Source organism: Argopecten irradians, chromosome 14 (genome assembly GCF_041381155.1).
Source record: "Argopecten irradians isolate NY chromosome 14, Ai_NY, whole genome shotgun sequence".
Taxonomy (NCBI): Eukaryota; Metazoa; Mollusca; class Bivalvia; order Pectinida; family Pectinidae; genus Argopecten; species Argopecten irradians.
This window is the reverse complement of record NC_091147.1, coordinates 18,242,049-18,267,454: the sequence shown is the minus strand read 5'-3', so window position 1 is coordinate 18,267,454 and position 25,406 is coordinate 18,242,049. Positions and strand designations below refer to the sequence as shown.

General features: G+C 37.6%; 2 protein-coding genes across 2 annotated transcripts in view; both read left to right on the top strand.

Moving 5' to 3' along the window:
• Positions 1-347: 347 nt before the first annotated feature.
• LOC138307074 (monocarboxylate transporter 12-like) lies at positions 348-13,033 on the top strand. Its single transcript, XM_069247704.1, has 5 exons — positions 348-477; positions 2,758-2,901; positions 4,027-4,170; positions 9,675-10,889; positions 12,912-13,033. Exons 1-5 carry the CDS (start codon positions 348-350, stop codon positions 13,031-13,033), a joined length of 1,755 nt encoding a protein of 584 aa, XP_069103805.1.
• A 955-nt stretch (positions 13,034-13,988) lies between these two features.
• Positions 13,989-25,406, top strand: part of LOC138308341 (LHFPL tetraspan subfamily member 6 protein-like) — a 28,864-nt gene continuing 17,446 nt past the window's right edge. Inside the window, exon 1 of the mRNA XM_069249335.1 lies at positions 13,989-15,151. Within this exon, the coding sequence (XP_069105436.1) occupies positions 14,773-15,151 (379 nt within the window). The 5' untranslated portion in view covers positions 13,989-14,772. The remainder of the gene's footprint in view (positions 15,152-25,406) is intronic.

Genomic DNA, 25,406 nt, shown 5'->3' with positions numbered 1-25,406 from the left:
GTTGCAGTACACAGTTGTAATAAATACTGTTTTATTACATACTGTAAGCAGGACAGAAGCTTAATCATATACGACACTCACTTAAGTCGGCAGTTATCTACATTAAAATTACAATTACAACAGAAATATTTCACATAACCAGATGTGCCTAGCTGTGTAGTGTACAATTATTGCATACAAACATTTGTATGGCATGTTCTCTTCATAAACGACACGAGCTTTTGTTTCTAATATACGGAATTTACCTTCACAGATAAATTCGAGATAAGACGACCTACAAGCGAACGTAGCGTCAATGTCATTTTCAACTTAATCGTTGCAATTTGTTTTCTTATACTACTGTTAAAATGAGGGATACATACAAATCGGACCGTGACAGTCACGTGGCGGATGAGGTGCCGGGAGAGGATCAGGAAAATATAACCGACTATAGCCATCTGCCAATAGATCATGGCTGGGCCTTCGCCACCGTATTTGGTAACGTATGACATTTCAATCATGTTCGGTAATGTGTCACATTGTTCGTTGCTGTGTTCAGTAATGTACCACCCTTTTTTGTAATTGTATTTGGTGTTGTATTGTACTAGGTTAATTTTAAACATTTATGATGGTTTTTTATGGATGTTTATTCTACTTCGGACAAGAATCTTGTATTCTTATTCATGTGATATCTAAATATAGTTGTACAGTAAGACTCGAAACTCTGTGCACCAAAAACATTACTTCGTTATAAGCATAGTTAGTTATACACACAATACATAATCTTATATGAACCATTCCGTTTGTAGAATATATTCTTACATGATTTAGACGAAAGAGTCATCGTTCCTATCCTTAACATCATCAGTAACAAGATGGCAACCTACAAACATTTCGCGTAGTAACACTCATACATATGTAAACAAAAAATGTGAACATTATCGCTGGTGACACTATCACATACCAGAATCGAAAAGAAATACATATCCCATTATTTAATATAAATTGACAATGTAACAACATATTAGGTCATTCGATGATGTGAAAATTGCTATCGATTTAGGAGATTTAAATAATTTGGATATATATTCATTTACAGATATTGCCGTGTATTTATTTATTTCTAAGAAAATATGTAAAAAATGCACTGGATCTGAAGTACACGTGGTACAAAGGTCATCCGAACATGACCCCTCATGGGATGTTGTCAGATTCTTTATTGAACGGAGTGGTTGTAAGAATCTTTATTTTAATCAGATTGACATTGGACAATACGAAACAATCACACTGAAAGTGCATTCGTTAAGAAAACTCAAGTCAAATACAAAGCATTGTTATGTTCAGCTATTTATTAGTATAGTGTGGTGTTCAAATAATAGACTATCCCTATCAGCTGACCAGAAATGGAACATATGTTCCTAAAATGCAATCTCTCACAAGGGGATCAGGGCAACGGAAACAGTATGAATAAATGAATGAAAATAAAATAAACATTTGGCTCCGTTATTTCCATGAAATGCACTCTTTTCACATTGCATAATTAATAGTTATTAATACATCTGGCTGCGCCCTTTAAGGCATTATCTTCAGTCATATTACATGTATATATGTTATCATTTTACAAGGAAAAGATAATTCACAACGCACAACTACGAACGAACAAGGACTATCCTATACTTTAGTAGGAAGATGACCTAATAATGGAATCAAACGGCTTTACAGTTGCTACCAAATGATTGCCTATCCTGAAATTGATGTCTCAAGTATATTCCATGGCCAATCAGTTCCAACAATACGCCTTTTACCAACATTGAACGTATGGTTATGGCGGCGATTTTGGATTTGAATCGAAAACGAGGTTTGCCATAGTGGGATTCGGTGGACTTTTTAGTGGGTTTGGTGTACCTTTACTGTATCCCAAACAGTTGAGAAACTTTTAACATTTTTGTCTAACCTGAGGTGCTCATTGCCTGGTCTCGTGACCCTGGCTGTTAATAGAAAACTTAATTAATAAAAAAAACATTGCCTGACCCAGATACAGTCGTTATGCATTTGTTAGCGACCTAATACTAAAAAATAGTAGGTCTAATTGCATCGAGAGTGGCGAAGCCGAGTCCGATGTTTTGATACCAAATATTTGTTCAGTATTCGGTCACTCACAAAATGTAACTAACATAATTAGCAAAATGAGTTCATTTCTTGACGAAAATATACATCTAAGGATAAATAAATCTTCACATGATTTTGCCACCAGGGGCGGTAATTTAAAGCCGGCATAAATTGCTTGTTGTAATGTAGATAACTGGGTCATATATCTAAGCAAATACTTTTAATTCTGTATTTACGTTGTTACTTATTTACTGATACGCGAAGCGGAACCAATATTTATTAATATGCAGCAAAGCTAATACTTTTTTTCAACCTTAATGTACCGAAACAAATTAATGGAGCTCTGTAATCGATTCGCTTAAGTTGATAAATAACAACTTTCGCGCACGTTAAACACGCAACATGCCGTGCAAATAGGAGTCCGTCCTTAACTGCCCCTGACTGTTAATATGATGTTAATTTAATCAAACAAACAAATCGTACAGATGCTGCAGGAAATGGTTGACCTACATACATCGTGTATACCATTATGTAAAAAGCAATGGTTAACAAAAATATTTTTTATTGATTCGGCATTTTTTTCTGTGTTTTCACAACAGCTCAATGTGCCACTGTAAAATGGATACAAAATTGAATTCCTATCAGAAAGAAGAATATCATATATTCCAGGTTGTTTTGGTGTTTGTGCCTTGGTGGTTGGGACTTTGAAATCCTTTGGAGTCATTTTGGTGGAACTTTCCCGTCGGTTCAATGTACCAGCGAGCGTTCTGATTGGTCCACAATGTCTCGCAGGATTCTTTCATCTGTCGATGGGTAGGAATGCCTAAAACTAAAATAAACTCTCACTGTCCTGCAATGTGGAATATTTCGATTTTATATTTATTAATCGGTGGCAAAAATAAGACAAAATATAGACAAATAAATAGGACCAGTTGCTATATGTAAATGATACTGCAATAACGTCTATATTGCGGAACACACGATACAATGCAGAGTGGTTATTAATCAGATTGGACAATTTATTTGATTTTTTCGTGATCTTAGTGTCTTGAATTTGAACTTCCCAGACGGAGCCGTTGGTGTTAGAGGTATTAGGTCAGGCACGCTGTTAACTTGACGAATTGTCAACGAATCAAAATCTAATTCTTTTCTGTAATTTTCGTATGACCGTACGTTTTTGTAATTTATGTTATGAACATTTGTAGACTAAAAGCTATTTTGTGGCAGGTCTTTGTTGCTAAGGTTATCAATCTTACCGCGCTAAATCTTCAGTACCTCAAATCAAAAGTAATACCTACAAAGAAAAGTTCGCCCACCCTACAAACAAGCCCTACTAATATGTACGTGTACTTTTTGTAATATCCAGATTGCGTTAGAATTAAGAATAGGGCACTACATCAACCACATCGGTGTACTTTTACGGGGTAATACTACTTTACAGGAACTTTCTTCGCAATCCCATTGTGTTAGTGCATGTTATTATGTTATCTACCATTCTGATAGGTTTCAATTGAAAACTGAGCAGCATGAACAGAAGCTGATAATACATAAACGTTTTATAGGTCTATATATTACCCATACAAGCTTATCTATTCCTACTTATATCAATCTTTCACTTTTAAACATGATTTTTGACACCACATCCACGGGAGGCCTTGCTAAAATGATCCTGGCTGTTAATTGGACATCAATATAATAAAACCAAACCATAGACTTTGAACAAATGACACAATAGAAAATCATATTAACACACTTGTGTGTTGTAACCATACATTGTAAGGTATCAAACTTATTTTAATTTGACCGTGACTGTGACTTGTCATAACTGAATTCATTAAACCTGATAGTTTTCAATGTATTACTGAAGTGAAAATAACAATGCATCTAATTGCGTTATTTTTGAATCTGAACTGATTTGATTGGTACTATCTATTACAGGTCCAGTGGCGAATGCTCTTAGTGAGCGGTTCACACATAGACTGGTGGTGTTTGTGGGTGGGGTGTTGGCTGCCATTGGTCTTGTTTGCACCTCATTTATCCAATCAGTGCCAGCGTTATATGTAACGTACGGAGTAATGTGTGGTAAGTATTTTCTATACATTATCAGAGCCCCAGTACGATCAAAACCTGCCCTGCAGGTAGGGCGTTAGAATTGTACCTGCTGACCCCATTGCATGATCGTAAAAGGCGACTAAATTTAGGATCTTATCTTTTCTCATCTTCCTAACTGACTTTATCCTTCCTAAAGCCTCCCTTGGCACCGCCTCACTTTTAGTCTTGTGTTGAGCGTTCGCCACTATGAGGCATAGTCTAAAAAAGTGGTAGTTTCTGCTCCTGCTTAGCGCTCAGCGTACAGGGAGTTGGACGACTGGTTCTCCCGTTGTCAGTATAATGTGACCGGGTGGGATGTGTTGCTTAGTGTCTTCGGCGGCATGCTTCAGTGATGTAGCACTATAAAAAGGACAACAGTTCCACTATACAAGAAGACATAACACGAACATACCGCAGTATCCCAAAACACACATCTCACACTTCACACACGCACCTCAAACTGCATACAAGGCAGGCCATCCTTACATGACCCTGGTTGTTAATAGGACGTGAGAATAAACAAACAAAACAAATAGTACGATCATAAGCGGGCTGCACAGTATATATATTACAGTACCTCCTAAATAGAAGTCGTGAATTATGTGCATACAGCACAAGCATTTATCAATATTGTCCATATAATACAGTTATGTATTTCATAAATATTAATTTTCATTACATAAAAACATGCATATATCCAACAGTAATCCTCTTGTAGTTGTAGGAAGAGTGTCATCATTTAATATATTTTTGTGGAAATAATGTCATTTTTATTAATCCACTGGAGATAAAATTATTTATTCTAGTTTAAACACTAAGCGAAGGTAATATCCAGTATATTTACGAACAACTACATTTAATTTCCATTTTAAAACTATTCAAAACGTAATGGTACATACATGTCGTTTCCTCTTTAACATAAAAAATCCCGGTATTTGAGATCGCCATTCTTCTTTCATTTATCCGATTAGATTGCTCCTTACATTCTGTTGAGCGCTTACCCATATTAAGAAGGCTCTGGGTTCTGCTCCTGCTTAGCGCTCAGCATAAGGGGTATGGCACGACAGGTTTTGCCCGTTGTCAGTATAATGTGATCCGGGTGGGGTTTGTTTTAATCTGATTTAAAATACAGATCCTTATAGCCACTCCGTCCAATAAAGGATCTGACAACATCCCATAAGGGGTCATGTTCGGATGACCTTTGTACCAAATGTGCTTCAGATCCATTGCATTTTCTACACATTACAACATCAATTGACAACGCCATTTCGTCCCAGTATACATATACAATAAGGTTTGTTGTGCTGTCTGGGCGATATGACTTCGTACACGGAAATATTTTGACAGCTTTTTCAAAACATTTCGTTCCCTTACAGTCACATTCAAGATTCTGGCAGTAGCAATTTGATTGGCGATTTCCAAAGGTCACCTGAATATGACCCTTAATTCGTTGTAGTCAGATCCTCTTATCCAACGCAGTGTTAATAAGAATCTGTATTTCAGATTGGGTTTGTTTGGTATCTTCGGCGTCAGTGGGATAGAACTATAAAAAGAACTGTCCTACAGGTAGGGTGTTATGCTGGCGTCACACTATCCCGATATTAACATAATGGACAAACGAAAACGATAATGTTCAAGTCGGCGCTGATCGTGAGGCCCTAAATGACCGTAGTTGTCGATGGACCGTAGGTAGGGCGTTAGATCGTAAAAGGCGACTAAATTTAGGATCTTATCTTTTCTCTTCTTCCTAACTGACTTTATCCTTCCTAATGCCTCCCTTGGCACCGCCTCACTTTTGGCCTTGAGTTGAGCGTTCGCCCCTGTGAGGAAGGCTCTGGGTTCTGTCCCCTGGCCGAGACACACCAAAGTCTGTAAAAGTGGTAGTTTCTGCTCCTGCTTAGCGCTCAGCAAAAAGGGAGTGGGACGACTGGTTCACCCGTTGTCAGTATAATGTGACCGGGTGGGGTGTGTTGCTTGGTGTCTTCAGCGGCATGCTTCAGTGATATAGCACTATAAAAAGGGCAACAGTTCCACTATACAAGAAGACACAACATGAATATACCGCAGTCTCCCGAAACACGCACCTCGCACAACATACACGCAACACACCGCATACATGGGAGGCCGTCCTTACATGACCATAGCTGTTAATAGGACGTTAATTAATCAAACAAACAAACAAACAAAAAACACAAGCAATCAAGCATATCGGGCCATTCGTGAGGGCATCTTTAGCCATCGTATGACCGACGAGGAAGTTTTTAAGGTTTCGTACGTTACGCCAAAATCGTAGCAATAGTTCATTTTTGTGTGGATTTCGAGTGTTGATCTTGTCCTTCGTATGACATTCACGCCTCCATTGATCCCTGCATTTGTGAACCTTGGAGACTATCTGAAAATCGGTGTCGATATAATTCTCCCAGACCAGCCAGTTGGAGAATGTCTACCTAAAAACAATTTGCATGGATCAGTAATATCAAATACCATTTCTGAAGCAAAATTGTGATCTATTCATTGTCAGTACTCAATCAAGAAACATATGAATTTAATATAATTTCAAATTATACCAACTTTAATTTTAAGGCGTCGTGGAAATCTGCAACAACAATCTATTCGGTTGAACTTTAATGATATTTTATTACATTTTACTATAATGTTTGCTTTTACTTTCCAGGACGGAGGGCATCGTGTTGCCTTCGTAAGCACGTCGCCATCACGCAGCATTCGTGTGCCATTTGTTTAGTCTTCGTATCTATATTCTTATAAAAACACATTTCGCGTTGAGTTCATGTTTGGTTCAGATATAATCGTGTGGCCTTCTTTAGACATCGTATTTTCATCCACTACGCCTATCACTTCGGTGAAAACGTCGGATAAGTTCATGTTCAGGACAATTTCCCCCAGAATAAAAAATTCTATATTCATATATTTACACTAGCTAGGCTTGGTCACTATACGCTAATACTAGCCGATTTTGTTTACCATAACTGCATTGTAACATTGAACTTTGAACTTGCGTATGAAAATGTTCTGTGCAACGTAAAAGGACTACTTTTTCAAAAAGAAACACATGGCTTTGTTTACATTTTGACGCAACATTACGTGTATATTGTTGTTTTTCATAGAATTTTGGGAAAATGTAAACAATATATACATGTTTTATATTTATATATGATTCAAACAATTTTTAAATTAACAGTTGTATAAAGAAACGGAAAAATATCCCGACAGGGGGACGTGCTTTCATTTTTTTTTTAAATGATGGGTGTTATATGTAAACATTACCTCTGTGCCTATGTTCGTCCTACGATTGGTCGGTTATAAACATATCCTCTTGTCTTTGTTCTTTGAGAATTTAATCATGTGTATTATAAAACATGCACCGCTAATAATCCACGTGTTGACAGTTACGCGTCACCACAAATACATTGTATCCATCGAACACAAGTGAATTTGTTTCATCTATCGATGGCGATATGGATCTAAGCGTAGATTATATAATCACATGGCTCCAAAGGATGTAATATCGTCAAGTCAGACGACATCTCAAACACATTGAGCTACTTGAAAATCGGTGTTTTGACAACTTCGGCAAACTCAAGTGTGTAAGCGTGCGTCAGCTTCGCCTCGCTGCACAATAACGGTCACCGAGTTCACACATGTGGCCGTGTTCAAATTCTTTATGTTATTACGCTATATATTTACTTTCAGAAAAAATGAATACATATTTAAAGTTCTGATCTGACTAAATAAAATTATCTCTGAAATTTACTTTGTTTGTCATGTTTATTTTACACTAAAATATTGAACTTTTTTGTCGTCGCGGATGAATAATTCTACCTTACGCGAAGCGTCATCAAGCTGTTCAATTGAGTAAGCTCCTCCCACTTTTGACCAACTTTTATTGAATAATTACGTCACTTTCAAATGCCTATTTTATTGCATAGAATATAAATAAAAAGTCGTGTGAGTGTAAATATAGGGATTGGATTTCGTAACGCGCCCCATATTGAAAATACTCTTAGAGGAATTGCTCCATACAAGCATGGTTAATATAAAAACGAAATCCAATCCTTATATAGCCATCGGACAACAAAATCGGGTCAGTGTGACGCGGGCATTAGAATTTTACCTGCTGCCCCTATTGCATGATCGTATAAGGTGACTAAATTTAGGCTCTTATCTGTTCTCTTCTTGGCCTTCTATTGAATGTTCGCCCCTATGAGGCAGGATATGGGTTCTGTCCATTGCCAAGACACACCATAGTCTATAAAAGTGAAAGTTTCTGCTCATACTTAGCGTTCTGTATCAGGGGAGTGGGACGACTGGTTTGCCCGTTGTCTGTATAATTGTGGCCGGTTGGGGTGTGCTTGTTTGATATCTTCAGTAGCATGATTCAGTGGAGTAGCACTACAAAATTTTCTCTATACAAGATGACAACACAAATAAAACACAATTTCCTATAACATGCAACACAGACGCAACGCACCGGATATATGGGGATATATGTATTGTTTTCTTAAGTAACTATAAAATATGGCCCTGCAGGTAGAGCGTTAGAATTGTACCTGCTGCCCATAATGCATGATCGTAGAAGGCGACTAAATTTAGGATCTTATCTTTTCTCTTCTTCCTAACTGACTTTATCTTTCCTAATGCCTACCTTGGCACCGCTTCACTTTTGGCCTTGAGTTGAGCGTTCGCCCCTGTGAGGAAGGCTCTGGGTTCTGTCCCCTGGCCGAGACGCACCAAAGTCTATAAAAGTGGTAGTTTCTGCTCCTGCTTAGCGTTCAGCATACAGGGAGTGGGACGACTGGTTCGCCCGTTGTCAGTATAATGTGACCGGGTGGGGTATGTTGCTTGGTGTCTTCAGCGGCATGCTTCAGTGATATAGCACTATAAAAAGGGCAACAGTTCCACTATACAAGAAGACACAACACGAACATACCGCAGTCTCCCAGTACACTCACCTGGCACAACATACACGCAACACACCGCATACATGGGAGGCCGTCCTTACATGACCATAGCTGTTAATAGGACGTTAATAAACAAACAAACAAATAAAATATAGGGAAATTCCATGACGACCCGTCAGTAAGACAGTTACATTGTCAAAATCACGATCGGTCACTATTTTTCTACCAGTGCCCGATTCGTCAATCGATAGAACTATATTGAACATCTGATAGAAATCACAATAAAATATTCCGAAATGAAAAAAAAAATCTGACAGAAAGGCTTACCATTTATGAGGCTTACCTGTAATCGGTTTCAACTGATTTGCAATTACTTTGTTGACATTACATTTGGAATTCAGAACTGCTAATGTCGTCTCGATCTGAAATATTGAGGCCGGGGAGATTAGCGGAGATTATTAGATTATGAAAATAATCGAATCAACCCTGACCTGATGTCAACATAATTTTAGAAAAAGTTGTTTGATTTATTTTACTGAAAACCCATGTACATTTTCTGGGATTTCTTTATTTCAGGCATTGGGTTGGGATTGTGTTTGTCGCCGTCCCTCACTTTCCAAGGATTTCATTTCCGGAAGCGGCGTGCACTTGCTAGTGGACTTTCCGTATCCGGGTCAGGAGCAGGGTCATTTGCATTACCGCCCATTATCAGATATCTCATCAACTATTACGGTCTTGGAGGTTGTCTTCTCCTTCTTGGAGCCTTCATGTTACACACATGTATTTTTTGTTCTCTATATCGTCCACCGTCCTACTGGAGGTTGTTCAACACAAGTAAGGGTAGAAAGCATAGAAACGTTGAGGAGGAACGGATAGGCAATATAGACAATGATAAAGCATGTCCATTACTGAACAACGCCGAGGATACCCACACCAGTGTAAAAGATGAGAAAAGTAATGGTATGGTAACAAGGGACAGTGGTTCGATTGAATATTGTTTGGAAAATGAACAAAATTCTTTGTACAAGCAGGTATATATGCATTCAAAAAATGTTCGGAACAAATTTCTGATTGATTTAAAACGAAATGATGAGGATCAACACCGGTCAACTACTTCCCTGCCGTGTACAGGAAATACATTGGTCGATGGTGACATGAGATCAAGATCGGTATCACTTACACAAAGTAATAAACATTTTACATCGAACAAAAAGGATCTATTGTTTAGTAGTTTGGAATCATTCCCTTCTCTCCATGTTCACGACGTTTTACAAACGCATACCCCTGTATCTATGGATTCTGGTAATACAAGGATAAAATCAGTTCTAGAGTGGAGTTTATTGAAAACCCCAAGTTACATTATATTTGTGATTGTGTTGTTTACCGGAGTAATGGGACAACATACACTGTACAACATATTGCCGTCTGTAGCCAACGAAAGGGGTGTGAGTGATGAACAAGGCGCAATTGTAGTGTCAATCCTAGGTATAACTGATCTCATTGGCCGGATCCTATTCGGTTGGCTAGCCGACTTTGGATTCGTCAAACGCCAAACAGTTTATCATATTAATCTAACTTTGTTTGCACTGATTGGGTTTATCGTCCCTCACGTGGGCTCATTTGTAGGATTGTGTTTGGTTGTCGTGTTACTTGGAATATTTACCGGGGGCTACACGGGTTGTCAGTTAGCTGTGCTATCTGATAAATTCGGACCCGAAAAGCTGTCCAGTTCCTGGGGATTCGCCGCAATCTTCGTCTCATTCGCTCTCCTGATAAATCCAGTATTAGCAGGTAAGTTGCGTACCTCCGTATTGTAAGTAATAAACACGTATCTGTCCTGTAGGGTGTCAAACTACAGTTGTGTGACCGCACAGCGTTACAAAAACTGAGTGCGCACATCTGTGCAGTTCGTATCGCACACCGCACAGCTGTGCGATCGGGACGATTGGTAAATCAAATTTGCGAAATCGATCCATACACGGGCCGTGTTGATGAGTCTAATTGGCTTGTACTGTCAATTTAGCGATATCTAAATCTAATAATTAATTTCTGTTTAAACATATGTTTCAACACATGTAATATTTCATCATAACATTTGAAATATATTTTGATTGATATATATATTTAATTTTGATTTATTCATTGTATTGACAGTTTGGGCGATCTCTATATATATATTATACAGTATATAAACATGAAATCTATATTAAGTTGTGTACATTTATTAGAAGATTAAATAAATTTGTTAACTAAAAGTGATAGCATGAACATAAAATAATGGAAAGTGTCATATATATGTATGATTAAAATGTCTCTTGACAATATGAATTGTAGATCTGTTTAAGTATTTATCCATACACATAAAATACATCATATAACATGTACGTAGAGTATATATACCTACAGTATATATATATTGTATGTGTAATTCGCCGCTCTGACAATTTAACTAATATCCTGGCTCAGGTATACATATATACTAGTCCAAAAGACCTAGTATAGAAAAGGATGTGAATACCTGGATGAACGTACGTAAAACCAGATATTTATATAATATACATTCGTTGTACTATGTAAATTTCAGGTAAACTTTATAATCTAGCTAGAATAAATGTAGCTACATATGTACACTGTATCTTTCAAACGGTTTTGCGTATAGTTAAGTTTGAATATCTAAAGATACATGTAATTTCTTAATGAGACCACATGACAATAGTTTTAATTGACAAAGCTGTCTTGCTTCAAAAATATTTTTTTGTTTTAATCATAAATTTATATACAATCAAATTTAAAAACTGAAATATTGTAATGATAGAAAAAAACAAAGTCTTAAGATATTTAAAACCAACATTGTAAAGGTCTAATTATAATTAGCCGGTACAGAAGACTGTTTAGCAGCCCCAAGTATATAAATTGTCAAGTAAACAAAACAAATACATAGTTATTATTTAATGGATATCTTTTATATATCACATTGTCTTTAATACAGTAGAAATAAAACTCCATCATCGTTTCGCTTGTTTACTCAATAAAATTGAATTCCTAAATTTGTATCAACCACGATATAGCTATAGCAACTGTAGTTAAAATAACTGATCATAATACTTTGTATCTCATTTAACTAATAATTCTTGAGTTAATCGAGAATTAATTATCAGCTGGAATCACGTTCTGAAAGTTACTCAAGGAAGACAGAAGATCCAAAAATCCACTATCGAAAGAATTTTTTAGAAAAATTTACCAATTGACACAGAATTTCATTTTGAGATTCGTTGATTAGCCGAAGAGTGAAAAAAAAAACTGAATCGCATTTCTAAACGGCATGGTCGACAATTATATACTACAGTGTTATCCCCTTGTACACACCCAATCCGACCCACGTTAAGACGCACTTAAGTTATACGTGCCAGAGAAGGCAGATATATATTTCCCTCAATACACGAGAAAAGTATGAATGTGACCGAGAGTTACTTCCCTTCGTCACATTCTTTGTGTTGAGTTGTAACTGAACGTCACATTGACGAATCTAGTCCTGTCTGTTAACAACAATTAATGTTTTAACGGAATTCAGACACTTTTACAAAGTTAACCTAATTTCAACACACAATTTAACAGATTCCCTACATAATACAAAGCCTCGGTCCTACTTGGTACATATATGTAACATGTACATGTAGCCGTATGCCTAAAATCAGCTTGATAGGGACATTTATCATAGACCTTACGATGGTGGAAACTTGTTGTCATTTAATAAAAGATATAACTTGGCAATGACGTATTGGACCCATGAAGTTATTGATGTATGTGTTGCAGGTGTGATTCATGACATCACTGGATCCTGGATTGGAGCGGTCACTCTAGGAGCTTGTGTTTCAGCTTTCGGGTCTTGTTTATTCCTTACTGAGACTTTAATTATAAGGATAAGACATAGATAACCATTAAAATAAATTGAATAAATCAGAGTTGTTTTTATATCGTTCAAAAATATTTACATACGCATCTTTAAAATTTCAATCTGCTGCCTGTATTATTCTGTTGTTTATTACTGTGCCTGTAACATTCCCCAGGTACATCTACTTCAATCTTATAGAATTAAAAAAAAACAAAATGGAAATTTATCGTGTAGAACGTCACTGGACGTGACGACATTCTATTACATAAATTACTAAATGGAGCAGATCGGTGTGGCCTATACATGCATGTAGTGTGCAATACCGTTTGTCTCTGCTGGACCTGACGGAGCATACTTTCTTTAACTCAGTTGGTAGACCAGATTTATACTTATACATTTATTGATTTTCATGTAAATAATTCATAACTAGTCGTCCGAATTTTCTATCGTTTTTGGAAGATTCTTCTGTCCAAAGGAGAACTTAATATTAAGGGTAAGTTGAAACTGTATGTCAGATATATTACTGTCCGTCTTATCAATAGTAGAAATGGAAACAAAGTAGTAATTTAGTGTATTAACTGTAATATTACAGGTACTTCAATTAACTTCAGTGGATTGATACTACATGTAAAATCCGCCAGGCGCACTTAACAAAAGCGAGTGTTTTATTAGCAGTATCGGAGGTGTCAGTTAACCTGTGGATTATTTATCAAAAACACTAGCGTTGGAATTAGAAAATCTGTCTTAAGATATATATGTTCGCATAGAAATAACAAAAAGTACGTGTTTCACAGCTGGGTTGTTTTACGTGCAAGGGAAATAACTCGTGCGTACTTATTCCACGCAAATACCTAATATACAGATTGTTCCTCGCTAGCATGTTTACAAATAAATGTGAACTATCTTGATACCGTGGCTTCTTCTTTGTATAAAATGTAAACCTTAGAGTCAGTTTATTTATCTCATACACGCCATGTGGTAGTTAATGTTAGTGTTTTCGCTTCAACTGCAGAGCCATTTGACCTGGATTTTGACGTAACCTCTGACCCCGTTTGACCTCTATTCGCTTGAGTGATCAGTCACAAACGCTATTGAGTAAGCGTGGTTGAGTTGTAAGACTTCATTCATGGCTAAAGCTAAGTGCCAGTATGTAAACAGAGCGAAGACCGAGCGGGTTATATCCTCGCGCGACAAGGGACCGTGACGGTTGTGGATTTAGTTGCGGAGACTGGTTGTTCCTTAGTGTAAAGGGAGACTGGTTGTTCTCAGTATAAGGTGGTTAGTCGGCTAACACGCTTTGTCTTTTTTACTTTCTTCGTCATTTCCTCTGGATTACTGCTACATTGACAGATTTCCCCTGTACACGCGTTCTGGAGAGGATCTACACAGCTATACAGATCAGTGTTAAGAAATCATCGATAGTGGTCGTATTTACAATACATATACTGTTGTTATTAGTGAGAACTCGGTCAGAATGTGCGACCGTCGATATTTGTATGCGAGAGCCTTCGTTAATCCACTAGCTAGTGAAATACTATAATGAAGTTTTAATGCAGGATTTTGTGGAGGAAATAGACAATGTATTACACGATACAAAGAATTAGTAGCATACTTGTGTAAATTGACAATAATATTTGTACGAAATCACTGAAGTAATATTTCTGTTTTTCATATGTGAGGTTCCATCCGGACGTACCTAATAGCGTCCGAGCATAGCCGTTACTCGTGTTTTACTTTCTGTTAAGGACGAGTGTTACATAGGGTGTAGCGTCCGTAACGAAGATGGCGGGTCTCTCCGGGGTGGGGGTGTTCTGGGCGTTTTCCTCTCTATTAGCCGCCCTAGCGGGTAGTGTGGGATTTTACATGCCATTCTGGTTGAGGGGCTATATGGGAGAAACCCCTGTGTACTTTGGAGTGTTTCGGAGATGTAATTACCCTAAAATGAACGAGTTTGGATCTCTAGTGATGGTCGAACAGTGCGGACGTTACTCGACTTTTGGAGACATTCCTAGTTTGTCCTGGCAGATCGGGACCCTGACGATCGGAGTGGGGTGTGGTCTGGCTATGCTAGTGTCCCTTACTGCAATATTAGCTGTGTGTATCCAAGGGATCGTATCTCCGACAATAGCCCGGGTGGCCGGGATACTGCAGCTGTGCGCAGGTAAGTTACGTCGTCTCGTGATCCGGGGGCCGGGATATTGTATCCATATAGTATATGCATAATAATGACATCCCCGGTCCGGGGTTGATTCACGGGGTACATTGCCGTAGGACATTCCGCTAGATCGGAATATTGTACACATAGTTGGCATTATATATACTATATGCTTTATAATATTTTCCCGTCCGGGGGTTGAGATATTGTAACAAGGTGCATAGAACTTATATTTCTTGAGTCCGGGGGAGTGAGATATTGTAACAAGGTGCATAGAACTTATATTTCTTGAGTCCGGGGGAGTCGGGGTATTGTATAAAAAGGGGTTTATATTTGCGTGTACGTGCCCAGCGCTATACTCTCGGAACTGTATACATCCTTTATACCATGCCACAAGATCGACTATCCTCTAATTAGTTCCCTCTCACGGCTTTAATAAGACGATATTCCTATCATTAATGGCAACATGACCGGCTGATATCAAACCATGATAACTGACCTGTAAAATAATTAGCCAAATCTAGTGTATATCAGTTAGTCGGACATTCCTCTGAGTATCAGGGGTTATTACAGCTGTCTCCATGGTTCTATATCGCCATTCCAGGCATGTGGGTATATCTAAATAAGAATTTACTATCAGTAAAACGGAACATGGGAAATAAGAACCTGTGGTTTATGGTTAGTGAAAGATAACACATATCCACTTGACATCATAAATCAGACGAAATACTCCATGGGCATAAGCAAGCATAGCATCTCCCGGAACAGCAGAGTACCTTGATTTAATACAAACAAAATAAAGTTAAGTAATTCCCGTTTTTTTAGACGAAATCGTTACAACAAAACAAGAAAACCTGAACATTATGTTACTTAAGCAAAGGGATCTAAATGCGAACCGAAACACTCTCCAAAGAATAATAGGACTGTTGAGTTAAGATGACATTCGGAACTTAATGAGTATGACTTTGGTTATATTCTGAGACGCCGAATCGATTTCGCTCCAGGTTAAGGACTCTATATAGTCCATGTACAAAATGTACGCTTTTCCATTGGACGTCACCCAACATAACTGAAAATAGGATCGAGATATACTTAACGTCATCTTCCGAGTTGCGTGTTGTTGTAGAAATTAACATTTATAATATCTCATTAAAATTGAGCTCGGTATCTACTCCAGCTCACGAATGTTTCAGCTTATAGATATTATCACTGTTTCTGCGACATTTGTTCAAACAATTGTATAATCCAGACTCCAATCGATTTGGTCAGACTGACCGCGCGATGTCCGTCTACAAAATTAGATTTGTCGCCTGACCGCCCGCCCTCTCATGTATGTCAAGGAAAACCGCGTTCCTCATTAGTAAGTTTCAGTACAGTATTTAAACATGTATGTACACAATGTACATATAATAACATGCTCATCACAACCCTTTGATCAGATCCAACAGCAACCTCACCTTCTGAGAAATCACAATATAAAGCTCAGCTGACAATACAAGATTAATTAAGAGATAAAATGTTGTCTTTTAAATGGTTCTGCAGATGCCTCCTATATGTCGGCTATCGTTTCAAAGGAAGTTAGTGGTCATTTTTTAAGTGTACTCAGTTATCAGTATTGGATGAATAGACGGGTATAAAAGTAGTCGTGTCAAACTGGTTTTCATACCACATGTACCCTGATAGAGCGATACCGCTTATTATTTAGCAAAACTTGTAACGGTAAATAGTTTGGATTCATTTGATATCCCACACAGCTCGGCGACGATCAGTTTGAAAAACTTTTTAGATTGGCCAACCAATCAGTGAACAATATTGGCGTGAGCGCAACACTTTGATAGACTAATAGTTTAGAATGCAATAAAAATAAATAAACGAAATTATTCCAATGTTTAGTTTGTATCATATTGTACTCTGTAGTGAATTTGCTCAATTTACAACGCTGCATATGTTATTTTATTGTTGTAGCGTCCGAATCGATATATCTGGTGGCAACAATATATGACTTTCAGTGACAGAAATACAATGACTCGATATCCATTGGGAGTAAAAGTGAACTATTCAGAAATCATGCCACACAACATTCCTTCTACGATAATGGTTCGAGATTATTTTTGTCCTTCCTGCCTAGTCATCAGTCATACCGTTACAGCAGACCCGTTTATATCGGAACACGTGTGATGGTACTGACTCATCCAGAAAAATTGAATTAAAATGGCATCATTACCAATCACCGGGACATATCGAACTAAATCAAAAGAGCACACCATACTGGCGCTCGACGACTGACAGTCAAGCTGTGAAACCACACAGCTGGAGGACCCGAGCTTGTGACAAAATTGATTCGCGTGTCTCTTTCTGCTTCACATGTCTTTTATTATGGCCCTTATCGTCTTCACCGTCTGTGTACGGAGACCGAACGATATTTCGTCAGAATGGCGGCAATCTTAGTACCAGATGTAGTGGGTTTCTGTTGGTCCTTTCACTTTTAAAACCTTATTTAGGTTGTTTGTTTACTGGATAAACGTCCTAATGATAACATGGACCATCTAATGACGGCCTCTCATGTATGCAAAGTGAAGATTATATCGGGAGATGCTGTGGTATATTCGTGTTGTGCCTGAGTGGGGCCACGGTGGACGAGTTTAGACATATGACCACAAACCCTCTACCTCTTGGTCGCGGGTTCCAATCCCAAGTGGGGCGCTTGCCAGGTACTGGTCGGTGTTTTTTCTCCACCAACAAACCTGGCCCTGGCTGTAAATAGGATGTTAAACTAACAAAACCCTGTGTCTCTGAGTTAAACTGTAACTCTTGATTAAGCTTGCAGATTACCTCATCACTTTATAAAGATATTCGATGAAGTCCAAATAACTTTACCAAAAGTATTCATGAAGTGCAAAGTCTCGTTGGACATAAAAAAATGAATAGCACATTAGAGATATAATAGCTACAATAACACAGACATCGTTCGAACTCCCCTAGAGATAACGTATTCAGCTAGTCCCTAATGAGTTGTCCTCATTTTCGTTCAATTTTGAAGCGAGCCTCAAATCGTTTTAGGAATATTATTATCTGAACCAAGCTCATTTCAGGGCGACATAGAATAATAACACCGAGAGAGAACATCTCTACAGTACCGTATATTAACTATGTAGTCTTGATCCTCATGATCATCGATAATATCTAAATCCAGGATAAGATTTTGGCTTGTCTTCTCAACCGGAAGTGATAATTATGTGACCTAAAATTCTTTCATTCTAAGCTATTAACGATATATCAGATAAAGCGACAAAAAAACACTCATCGCCGTATGAGATCTAGACCCAAGGGGCTGTTGGTTTATGTAAATGTTAGAGTGTTGATAGACTTTATATCGTTTATCGGATACACAAACAAATGTTTTTTAAGTCCAGATTTTACCAACGTTTTGTATATAGGGTGCTTAGCGATCGCCTTTGTGTATATTTAACCCAGAGTCGGGCAAAGCACCGTCACTTTTCTACCGTAAATAATGAAACCATTGTCCCATGACAAATTATGAAGAGTAATTGTTAAATGTCAGATGTCAGTAATCATTGCCATTCGACTACGGTTAAATGAACTGATAATGTACGTCCGAACTAAATGCTGCTTGTTATACATGTGTATGGCCGTTTGGTATTTTATACCATGATCACTATATACGTTTCGATGGATAAAGCAACGATTTTGTAGAAGGGAAATTTCGCCACTGTTGTAACGCTTTATATATAGAATAAACAAATATCACCATTCCTATGTTGTGATGCATCTCATAACAGCCATAGTCATTTTAAGAAAGTTTTCCTCTGTGTGAAAGCGTTGCTTGTGAGAATATTTGTATGTTTTGGGACGCTGTGGTAATCCGTTTTGTGTTTCTTTTAAATAATGGGACTTTACCACTGCTGTATCACTGAAATACATCGTCAAAGACCGAACAGCATACCATAAATGGAAAGGTAGTTATTGTTACACGTAAGGCAACATCATCATACATTATCAGTGTAGTTAGCCTAATCTCATTTTAAAACATTATGTCTACCCAGTTGAAAAGTACATTTCGCTACTATGCTTAATACAATGTACATTGTACAATGAATGCTAACTTTGGTTTGGTTTTGTAATGCTTAACCTCCTATCAACAGCTAACGTCATTTATATTAAGGATGTCCCTTTCTATTTGCATTGATAAGACACTGCGGCATATTCGCTTGAGGTATTTCAGAAATCCCTATTTCAAGTTATGTGCACGAACCTGGACTGATCAGATACAGCAGATGTATTTGTACCAGTATGTATATCGATGTGTAACTGCCAAGTCATGGTTTACATAGCCGTGTTATAACAGTCACATTTTCGCTCTATTTGGTGAAATGAATTCCTTGAAGGCCATAATATCCCTCCACGGTGAGAAATGACTGAAATTGTCGCTGATTTGTGATAAACTGTTTTATTGAATGTTGATATAATTGGTGTTTAGTGGTGGCCGTGCGCGGATGAATACAGTGAGGTATAGCGCCATTGTATGGCCTATTCTCGCATACAAACCTATTATGAATTGTACAGGAAAATCGTCATTTGTCTGAACGGGATAGTGAATAGTACAATAGAACTGATAAGGTGGCACAAACCTTTCCCCATTGTGTAGATATCACTTGTTAAATATTTATGTTCCTTCACCAAAACATTTAAATACACTGAGAGTTTACGACATACACATAAACAAGGCAGGCAGAACGATATTACTTCGAGATAAACATGTACAGTCACACAGTCTTAACCAATGCACGCATATAAAAAAAAACCTGTCTGATCAATGAGAAAGTCTTAAAAAAGATGCTCGATCTCAGGAAAAAAAAACAATCCTAAGTCGATCGCTTGATTCGCACACGATATTCGCTTTGATGTTATTCTTCTGAAACTTGATCGAATTCATTTTAAACTTTCTTTTTTCATGACTACGTATACGTTATCTCATTGAGTCGCATTTTCTGTATACAAGCCGTTTATCCTCCGATTTACTGCTTTATCTACAGTTCTACGAACATAAAGGCGTCACAATTCAGAGCAGTAAATATGATGGTTTTATTACAATGTACTTTAGCCGTTGGATTCACTGTGTTGTATTAGCTGGTATATATAGATTTAGTTTCAAATATGACGAAAATTATAAAGAACAGTTCAGCGAAATTAACTCAGTTAAAACATAATGTTCAATAAATTGATTCATCGTAAAAGTATACATATAAACTGAAAATATATACACCCTGCTTTCCGACACCTGTTTATACTCTATCAGAATCTATTTTGTATTTACATGTATAACTTGGAGATGGTAAGATTACGAACGGCCCCTTGGCGAACGCCTTCCTATGTAGGAAATTATTACATGTAAGAATACGGAAAGCACCTTTGCGAGCACTTTCCTATAAACTTCACCTTACCCAGTAATTATGTCACTCGGTATCCCGGTAATGGTAGAGACCGGCGTTTATAAGGCAATCATTGGATAAAACAAGTCATCAATCTGTCTCCGCATGGTTATAACAATTTAAACTTGAACGTGAATCACGAGGACCTGGTGAACCAGAATCACATACCTTAGTTCTTAATAAAACAAATCCATCTAAATGTACAAACTGAACCATTGTTGATTATCCTGGGGATACTGAAAACCGATAAATTTCGTTTAACTAAGCTTTATGTTTTCGTTCTACTTTAAATGACGTATAATTCTTCATAAAATTTGTTCACTCAATAGTTGCCAGTAATGACGTCATTAAGATGGCGACATGAGTTACAGAGGCTAGCCTTCTGTATACACACCCAAACTTAATATGATAAGTGTCTTTTAGTTGTAGATTCAAAGAGGCTAAGGAATTAATGATAATCTAGGCAAAAGATTATTATGTTTTAACGCTTTACAAAGAAACGTATGGTCATGCTAACCTTTGTATTTTGATTAGACAAGGCCTCTACAGTGGAACTTCAGATCGTACTCTCCTGAAAGGCTGTGTCTGTTGGGGTGTCAATGTAGGTCAGTGATATCTACATGTGCATCGCTTTATATGGACGTGCTAATGTAATTATTGGGAATAACGGAGAATGCTTCAAACATCAGCAACATCAATAGATCTCCGTATATATATCATACAATCGATATATATGTACTGACTGACATTCGACAACATCTGGAGCTTGTTTTTTGTAATAAGTTGCCTGTCGTTGATATCAGATTTCTTCTTCGTACACGTATATCCGGAAATTATTGCCTTTCTCGGTATTGTTTACTTGGCCACCATGACTATTAATTTGATAGACAGCCTGTCATTTTCCTTGTTACAACACGCGAACCGGGTGTAGATTACGGTTTCACTTTGTAAATAATAATATGAATTTTTTCTGAGACAACCGTCGACAGGCGACATGCTTTGTGATATGTGATATAATGACTGATATCGCATGTCTTTAAAATGATATCGGAGCTCGAGTCTAACATGGGAGGTATCCTGGTGTAAAATGAGCACGATTAGCCTCCAACAACAGACACATAATGAAAAGTTCAAATTTTATTGTGCATTAGAAATAAAGATACATGTTGGACTGGTATAATTGGTATCCTCACACATACAGAAGGAGATTTTATACTGTGGTCATGAGTGTGTATCGCGTGCGAACTATTACGGATGTAGCCGAATCGTCCTCTAATGTAGACGTTACACGCCATAATTGGTCTCGGACCGACCAAACTTCGTGCTGAGACTGCAATTTGACCAGACCTCGCGTGAGGACTGTGGTTGGTTTGGCCGGGGCTCACGCGAGGAATGGTTACATTGTACAATTTATACGGCTTCAGTGTCTTTCCCTTGTTTTAAATGACGATACATTGCCATATTAGAGGATTTTCAACGTAACACAAGCTGCGGTAGATAATGTCCCAGGTGTTTATGTCACAAATTATGTGACGGCATGTTCGAATGCCTTCCTGCCGGAAATGATGCTATTAGGCACACCCGGTTTCACTTCGCCATATCCGCAACTATGCGGTCAACTATTGTTGTCGGGTATATAACAAGGTTACCATGGCGATCCCTGTATTACCTCATCACGTCGTATCACAGAGACTCAATATCATCACTTTATCATAATCATTCAAGCATTCTGGAGGTGGTATTGATTGGCCGTAGAAGCGTCATTGGTCTAATTATAACGAATACGGACACAGCAGTAAAATGATTTGGATTATTGATAGACAAATTGATAAAATCAGAAAGTATACAGACAAGACGAATATCACCAGGCAGTCCGGAGCAGTGAGCGTTCACTGCTGTAACGACGTAACGTGTTGTACAATTAAAGTCAAATCTAGATCAAGTACATGATTCATGAGCAATGCTGAAATTTACGAAACAAATAAATGAATAAAAATATCCTATGTAAATGGATGGTCCATGTTTTCGGACAACTTCATCGTACATTGTACCTATTACCCACGTTACATACGATAAAAGTATACTAGTACTTTAATTTGTGCCATTCTAAATAGGCCATGGGCTAGGAGGGTCCCACATGCACCCCCCCCCCCCCCCCCCAAACCTCCGAACCAATATTTTTCTGAACCCTTATGACCCACTGATCACAAATCCAAATGTTAACATTGCATAAGTTGGGATGAACTTCCGGTTATGACGTCATCAAGATGGCCGCCATCTCGAATTTCACTAAAAATTGAAAAATAGTCATAACATTGACATTTTTCAACCGAAGTAGACAAATGAGGTATCAAAATGACCACAATAGAACAACAAAAATACATATCAGGACCAAAAAATCGAATATATGTGATGATTTTTATGCAGGAAATGAAAAAATCGGATTTAAAGCTCAAAAATGGTGATTTTTCAGCAAATTTTTCATATTTTGTTTGACGCAGCAAAAATGTTTCCCAACAGCAATCTATTATTTCTAATAAGTTTTTTGACCACTTGTCAATCAGTTTAAGCAACAAAAACAACCAAAACCAATGTTAACATCGTATAAGGTCCGGTTATGACGTCATCAAGATGGCCACCATCTCGAATTTCACTGAAAAATCAAAAATAGTCATAACATTGACATTTTTCAACCGAAGTAGACAAATGAGGTATCAAAATGACCACAATAGAACAACAAATACATGTCAGGACCAAATAATCCAATATATATAGTGATTTGAACGCAGGAAATGAAAAAAAAAAAAATATTTTAAGCTCAAAAATGGTAATTTTTCAGCATTTTTTCATATTTGGCTTGACGCAGCAAAATTGTTTCCCAACAACAAATTATTATTCACAATCAGTTATTTGACCTCTTATCAATCTGTTAAAACAACAACAACAAAAATATATAGAAATGCAAAAGAGAAATGTTATACCATCATTTGGTTTACAAAACATCACCGGATGCGGCACATGATTGTTATTTTTTCCAAACCGCTAACACTACAGTTTCCTGGTGTCTTGGAATTTCCTGAATATAACATTGGCTATTGACGATTTATATCTTAACAAATTTGAATTTAAAGTTGGCTGAATATCTAAGTGGGACTTCAAAATAATCCATTTTCATGTTCGAAATTTTGTAGACTAGTAGCCTCTCAAACTGAATTATTACAGCAAAACGCTAACTAATAGCTATAGGGTATCAAATTAAAGTTCCGTAAATACCATGACACTTTTCGAAACATATGGTGTCTTTTAGAATGAGCACATCCATTGTTTATTTCCTGTGTATAACGCAAGGAAATATAAGATGGTTACTACAGTGTCACATATTTCTTTCACTAGTTCTTAATGCTAATCATTTTCGTTGTGCGTGCTTTCTCGCCAGAGTGTCGTCTTCGACCTCGGTGACCTGATGTGACATTACATTACCGGGTTACCATCGTGGTTCTAACTTGTCAACTGTCCATGGTCAGAGTTAAGATCAGAAACATCGGCTTCAGTGATGTGGGAGCTCTTCCTGTTTCCAACCTAGTTTCACCTAGATTCACATATCTTATATTATGTTCCAGACTTCCCCGGCATGATGGAAAAGACACCAGATCAACATTCTGCGGGGGGTTGAGTTGGTTCTCCTTAATTCGTATGAAGCACAATTCCTCATTCTTGTGAACCTCAGTGACCATAGGTGGCACAGGCGGATTCTTTGAGGTCATAAATGAGGTCTGCAGTGAAGTTTCACTCTTTGCCAAGTCTGGAAAGCACTTTAGAGAACTTTTTACTGGAGAGTCTTCAATGGTCTCTTTGCGCATATACCAGATGTGACACAACCAGCACCTTACACGGAGTGGGGAAAGTCAGACCAATGAAAAACATTTAACATTTATGCCCTCATTAATGACCTCAATGATATCACCTGTGCCATTTATGGTTGCACGAGTGTCCACAAGATTGATGAATAGTACTTCATACAAATTATGGAGTTATGTGCTAAGGAGAACCAATTCCACCATTGGAAGAATGTGCATCTGGTGTAATTTCCATTATGCCGGAGAAGTCTGAAACAGCATATACATACGATATGTTAGAATCTGAAAGAGATCCCACATCTCTGAACCTGTTGTTTCTGATATGAACTCTGGTCATGGATGGGTCATAAAAGGCTAGAACAACACTGGTAATGCAGTGTCACATAAGCTCATCGGTATCGAAAACGTCGATCTGGCTTTCGACGAATTGGATACTGATATCTCGAGTACTCTGATTCGGACTGCATGTACCAGCTACCAGATATGCCGAGTCTCTTCAGTGGATAGGTCAGTGAGGCGAGAAAGCACGCACAATGATAATGGTTATCATTAAGAACCAGTGAAAGACATATTATTTAGTGACATTGTAGTAACCATCTGACATTTTGCTTATGCTATGCACAGGAAATAAACAATGAATGTGCTCATTATCAAAAACACAAACACTTTGGGAACTGTTAATGATATTAACGGAAACACAGGCTTAGCTTAGGTTACATTTGTTACGCTATCAGTAGGTGTTGTGTTATTTTTGAGACGATGCTAATCTACAAAATTGAGGGTATAACAATAATTCTTTTTTTTTGCATTTCTATATATTTTTGATGTTGTTTTTGAATTTACTGATTGATAGGAGTTTAAATAACTGATTACGAGTAATAATTTGTTGTTGGGAAACATTTCTGCTGCGTCAAGCCAAGTATGAAAAATTTGCTGAAAAATCACCATTTTTGA